Below are 6,539 nucleotides of genomic sequence, written 5' to 3' on the forward strand. Positions count from 1 at the left end.
ATTACGATAAAGATAAATATTTGAGACCTCTGACGAATAAGGATATTTTGTCAAATCACGGTAAAATTTTAACCCATTTGACGCTAAAGAATAATTATACTGCTTGATTGAAGGTTTCCCTTATTATCACGATTATTCTTGTAAAAATCATTTAATTGTAAATATTAGTTTTCAAGAAAATGTTAACAAATTTGACAGTGTCTAAAATTGAAACATGTGAATAAATATTTGCATCAATATTGCAAATTCTACAGCTTTGGGCAATATAATACCATTTTTACAGAAACATTATGGACAAGATAAGAGCAAAAAAAGATGTTGGAAGAATTATAGTTAGAAAAAATGTCAGACTAGCTATACAATTGATCACAACATAGAGGATGCTTTAATTAAATTAAATCCCAACACATTTTGTACTCTTTATCAACTGAGGCTATCTGGACAGTATGATGTTTAGTAAATTACTGTTTATATCTTAATTTTGATATTAGTATTTTTTCAGGGTGTTGATGGTTGACACGGTCTGATATATTGTCCAGTTTATTGGGTGATTTCTTAATTTGTATTACTAAATGTATAGATATAGTTGGTTGTTAAGATTCAGAGAAAAGAAATATTGTACGATTCCTCAGTGTATATTTTATCTAACAACTAAATTGAATTTTGCCAAGTATAAGCCATAATAATCACAAATATAACCTGATGACTCATTATGTTTGAAACAAATACACCGAGGACTCTTCAGTCCATTCTCTTTACTAATCAGTACTTTACTCTCCTGTCCATCTTTTGATATTACTATTATTCTATTAGATAAATGTTCTGCTACAATAATGTTACCATAACTATCTGTACAAAGTCCTTCAGGTCTTGATAAATCCTCTTTATATTGCCAGATCTGTTTTCTTGATTCATCATAACAGTATACTGCTTTACCTTGACAGTCACTATAGATTACTCTGTCATTACAGTAAACAAGGTTCTCCAGGGCTGATTTACTCTCAACCTGTATTGACTTCAGTGTATTTCCTTCCAAGTCTATAATACGGATCTCATCATCCTCAATCAAACTTACAGCCAGGGAATTATTGAAGAATGACAAACCCCCACATTCCCCGTCTAATTTGATAACTTTGGTAACGGTTTTATTCTCCATATTGAAGATCTTAATGGCTTTCTCCTCAGGATAAGTTATGGCTATAGTGTTCTGATTGATATGTGTGACACTGAAGGCATCACCAGGTATAGGTAACTGTTTCTGTAGTTTACCATCAGAAGTCAGTAGGTTAACTTTACCATCCTGTTCCACTACTATAACTCTTCCATCCATCAGACAAATCATGTCACTAATCTCCTTCTTAATGTTGATCTCTATCTGTGTCTCAATATTCATGGTCATGTTGTTTATGTTGGATTGTACTCTTGACTGTACTTGTGCCTTCCTTCTCACACTTGTTTCTCTATTCAAGGCTGTTTCTGTTTTAACAACCGTTACATCTCCTATGGATTCTAATGATCCTAACTGCTGTAGTATGTTTTTTATCTCACTTTTTTGGGTCATTTTGATACAAAATTCTTTAGCCCGGTCATTGTTTTCTAGATCTTCGACATATTGTTGACATTGATGTACTTGTTGTTCAATCTGATGTAAACCAAGAAATGATTGGAGTTTTGAACTTTGTGTTGTTACACTAAGTAAATGCTCTTGCATTTTCTGTAGGTTTGTCTTTTTCTTTTCAATTTCAGTTATAAAATCTCTTGCTGTTGATGTTTCCTGATCCCAGAGGTTGTCTGTTTCTTGACATAACTTTTTCTCAAGGTGATCTAAATGTTTAATCATTTTCTCCCTAATTTTGTGGAATGATTTCTTTATGTTTTCACATTGTTTTTCTCCAGTTTGAATGTTTATTGATTTATTATTTACCATTTTATCCAATACATGTAAGATGGAGTAGATTTCTTTCTCTACAGATTCTTTGGATTTATCAATTTTTGTTTTCTCCACAACACCAGCTAAACTTTTTATTCCAGTACATTTCGAATGACTAGTGGAAATGCATTCATCACAGCAAGGCATTAAATGACTGGGACAGTACAGTTTTAGTTGTTGACCATGTTTGTCACATTCTGTTTTGATGGCTCTGATGGAGGGTTTATAACTTTTGATATCAATAGTTTTGTGATCACTTGTTCCTCTGAAACTTTTATGATGACCAGAACATGCTGAACACAATCCTTCGTCACAGTTGTAACACCAGATGTCAGCTTTAGTGTTGACTGTTCCTTCTTGACAAGGTCCACATGGTATAGGTTTACTGGACGCCATGACCTAAACATATATACAATATACAAGATCTTTAGAATGATGAATAATTTTTTATGCCCCACCTACGATAGTTGAGGGGCATTATGTTTTCTGGTCTGTGCGTCCATTCGTCCGTCTGTTTGTCTGTCTGTCTGTCTGTCTGTCTGTCTGTCTGTCTGTTCGTCCGTCTGTTCCGCTTCAGGTTAAAGTTTTTGGTCAAGGTAGTTTTTGATGAAGTTGATGTCCAATCAACTTGAAAGTTTGTACACATGTTCCATATGATATGATCTTTCTAATTTTAAAGCCAAATTAAACTTTTGAACCCAATTTTATGGTCCACTGAACATAGAAAATGACAGTGCATGTTTCAGGTTAAAGTTTTTGGTCAAGGTAGTTTTTAATGAAGTTGAAGTCCAATCAACTTGAAACTTAGTACACATGTTCTCTATGATATTATCTTTCTAATTTAAATGCCTAATTATATTTTTTTATCCAATTTCATGGTCCAGTGAACATGGAAAATAATAGTGCGAGTGGGGCATCCGTGTACTTTGGACACATTCTTGTTTGCTTCTGGCTAATGATTAAATTTAGGTACACAAAATCTTTCAAGATTTTAGCACAATTTTATGATCAATTTAATACAGGACAAGTTTAATAATGATGTCTTCAATAGTTACGCCCCTTAATTTGTTTTCTTTAAAGATGATCGAGGCTCTAGGTTCCAAAAATTTCAGAAAAAATTTTTAAAAAAATGTTTTGCATTATTAATTTTCTTTATTACACTTTTAATTGTTACTATGTGATATGGTACCCAAATCAACCAAAAGTTGATTGGTTTTGGCCCTTGATGACTTTTAAAATGTTTATATCATTGAAAATCTCCAAATTATCTCCCTTTGGTACAAAAATGCCATTTTTTGGGCATTAAAATTGAAATATCTTTTTTAACTCATCAGTGACCTATATTTTTTTTATTATTATTTTCAGATAAGCTGTACTTAAACTTAACAATAGGCGATTTCTGTAATTTAGTTCTTTTTTTATTACGATATATTACCTATGCTCTACTTTTAGTTCAACAGAAAAAAAGTACCTTAACAAAAATGCATGCTTCTTTTGAAGGCAGATTGTGAGCTTAATGAATGGTGACCCTATTTTTTATTTCATTTTTCTCTTAAGTATATGATAAAGTTCTTTTATAGAAAAAATAGCAAAATCCTATATATATATAAAATTTCGATTTATACCCATGAGCAGCCTTAAGGTCAAGTCCCACTTTTAACAAAAGGTTGATTCCTCTGATCATGCATTGTTAGTGCACTGTCATGCACATTAAGATAATGTGTTATTGTAACTTGCACATGTAAATCAACTGTGTTGGAAATAATAGATTTGTGTTTTTTCTTCTGAAACAATGTGTTCTGTGTTAAACGTACCTGTTTAATGATATTTTATGAGAATATTTTAAGTTAAAATATCAAGTTAAAAAAATAACATGGGTTAATACTGTCTATGAATTTTCAATTCCACTCCAAAATCTAAAACAGTCTCAATTTAAATATAATACAAACACTTATGATGAGGTAAATATGATTAGGTAACACTGAATGGAACCCAAGCTTCAAATCAGTCCATTGTTATTTGGTCAAATTCGTGATTTCAATTAGGGTTCAGATTTTTAATAAGCAATGTAGACATTTTCCATAAATATTTGACTTTGCCGCAACTAAAAAATAAATAAGTACAAAAATACCATATATATAGGCTGCTCTTTCAGGTACAAGTAAGAATAATCAGTAAACTTTTACAGTCAAACTATAAATATGTAGCTCAAAAAAACATCTAATCTCTGTGGAAATTACTTTCTGTATGTAACAACCAGGAAGCAAATTGGAATTGTTAAAACATGATTACGGTTGTCAGTAAACACATAAATTACATGGCCCAGATAACAGAATAGTATATGATCTATTGATTGTATTTGACTTTGTAAGGGGTTTAAATCTTTTGTTTGTTGAAATATAGTTATTTTTATTGATATTGATCCTACATGACCCAAATAAATAAAATGTATGATATATTGATGGTAATTGACCTTGTTAGGGGGTTTAAATATTTTGTTTGAAGAAATATACTAGAATTTATCATTTGTTAAATAAGTACAGGAACATTTAGTTTGGAAAAATTTAGATGCGTTTTTTTTGTTCTTTTATTTATTTTGTGTGTGTAGGAAAGGTATTTACTTATTTGTTATGATTTCATGATGGATTTAGATATGCTTGTTGGTTGTTTTCTTTTTATAATATAATTTATACTACATTTATTTTAGGGAGAAATTATATTATTTTTTGGAAAGTTTGCTACAGCTTGCTATTGCTACTTTCCATAGGCGTCGGCCTCAAACTTATGTTGACAGATTATCGCATTTTAGCCGCTCCGAGATAATTTAGTACTACTACTAGTGTTTGAATTCTGGTTCTTGGAAGATTCTTTTAAAATTTTGAGTAACTACTCTTTTGACTGAAAATATTACAGCTTGAATAAAAAAGAAATGAATGTTCACCGATGATTCAGATGAATTTAACTTAATTTTGAAAATGAGTATCAAAACACTACTTCGCGGATGATCTGCCATGCGCTGAAGAGAAAATCACAAGAAATCTACGCGAGATAGCGTTTTCATTCATGAAAATGTCATGAATGAACATTTTCCGCTCTACTTTTACCTGTTTACTATATGTACGTATGTAAAAGTGGTAAAAGCCTGAGTGTATCGAAAGTATTGGGAATGACTGATTAAAATGTCATACTGCTGTTGTTATGCTCCCACCGTATTGAGTTTTATCCTTGTTCTTCTGTAAGTATGTACGTTCTTCCTTTACTTATACGTACCTCCATATATCCCAAAATTTGTTTCTGTTCTCTTACTTTAGTTTGCCTGAACCAAATTGTATGAAACTTATACGCAATGCTTATAACCACAATTCACAAGTCAAGTTTGAATTTTAGTTGCGTCACTTTTACCATTCTAGCGTTTTATGCTACTTTACAAATAGAAAAGTTGCTGGAAATTTTAGTTTCTGTTCTCCAACTTTAGTTTGTTTTAACCAAATGTTATGAAACTTATACACAATTCTCATTACCACAAACACTGATCAAGTTTGAATTTTGGTGGCGATAGTAATACCGTTTTAGAGTTATGACCTTCACATATGTAAAAATTTGCTGAATATTTTCGTTTCAGTTATCTAACTTTAGTTCGCTCAACCAAATGTTATGAAACTTGTACACAATACTTTTAACCATAAAACCAAGATCAAGTTTAAATTTTGGTGGAGTCTTTTTTACTGCTCTAGGGTTATGCCTTGCTACAAATGGAACCAGATGCTCTGCAGGGCACAGCTTTATACGACCGCAGAGGTCGAAACCCTGAACAGTTAGGACAAATATGGACACAACATTCAATCTTGATACAGCTCTGAATTTGGATTGCGATAAAAATTTTTGACATAAACATATAGGTTTCTGACACAAAACAAATGTACATATCTTTTGTACAATACTGTGAAATTAGAATGTATACACATTACACAATGCTTATTGATATATATTTATACTTATATGATAAACATAAAAAAAAAGTGATTTTTGATAATAACTGCATGAAGAGACAGTGAAATATGGCCATTGTTATATTGTTGTTTGTTTCTGTGTGTGTTACATTTTAACGTTGCGTCGTTTGTTTTCTCTTATTTTTGAGTATAAATTCACATTGCGATATTCATGGTACTTATCTATCCCAAATTCATGTATTTGATTTTGATGTTATATTTGTTTTTCTCGCGGGATTTTGTCTGATGCTTGGTTCGTTTCTGTGTGAGTTACATTTTAGTGTTGTGTCGTTGTTCTCCTCTTATATTTAGTGTGTTTCCCTCGGTTTTAGTGTGTTACCCCGATTTTGTTTTTTTGTCCATGGATTTATGAGTTTGAACAGCGGTATACTACTGTTGCCTTTATTTATTCGTTTAAAACATCAAAGCTGTGCCGAAATACATTTACATATTTGAAATAATACACGTCTAAAGCTTTTTGGAATAATACACAGCTACAGTTGCAAACTTTCCAGAGGTGCTATCCAACACTTTGATTATGCCCTACCTAGAGGGGCATTATGTTTTCTGGTCTTTGGCTCCATTCGTCCATCCGTTCGTTGGTTCATCTGTCTGTCCTT

General features: G+C 31.8%; 1 protein-coding gene across 1 annotated transcript; it reads right to left on the reverse strand.

The window, feature by feature from the left end:
* Window positions 1–640: 640 nt before the first annotated feature.
* On the reverse strand, window positions 641–2,326 carry LOC143050879 (uncharacterized). The gene has a single exon (XM_076223984.1). The coding sequence runs from the start codon at window positions 2,324–2,326 to the stop codon at window positions 641–643; it is 1,686 nt and encodes a 561-aa protein (XP_076080099.1).
* Between the last annotated feature and the right edge of the window lie 4,213 nt (window positions 2,327–6,539).

Source organism: Mytilus galloprovincialis, chromosome 11, assembly GCF_965363235.1.
Source record: "Mytilus galloprovincialis chromosome 11, xbMytGall1.hap1.1, whole genome shotgun sequence".
NCBI lineage: Eukaryota > Metazoa > Mollusca > Bivalvia > Mytilida > Mytilidae > Mytilus > Mytilus galloprovincialis.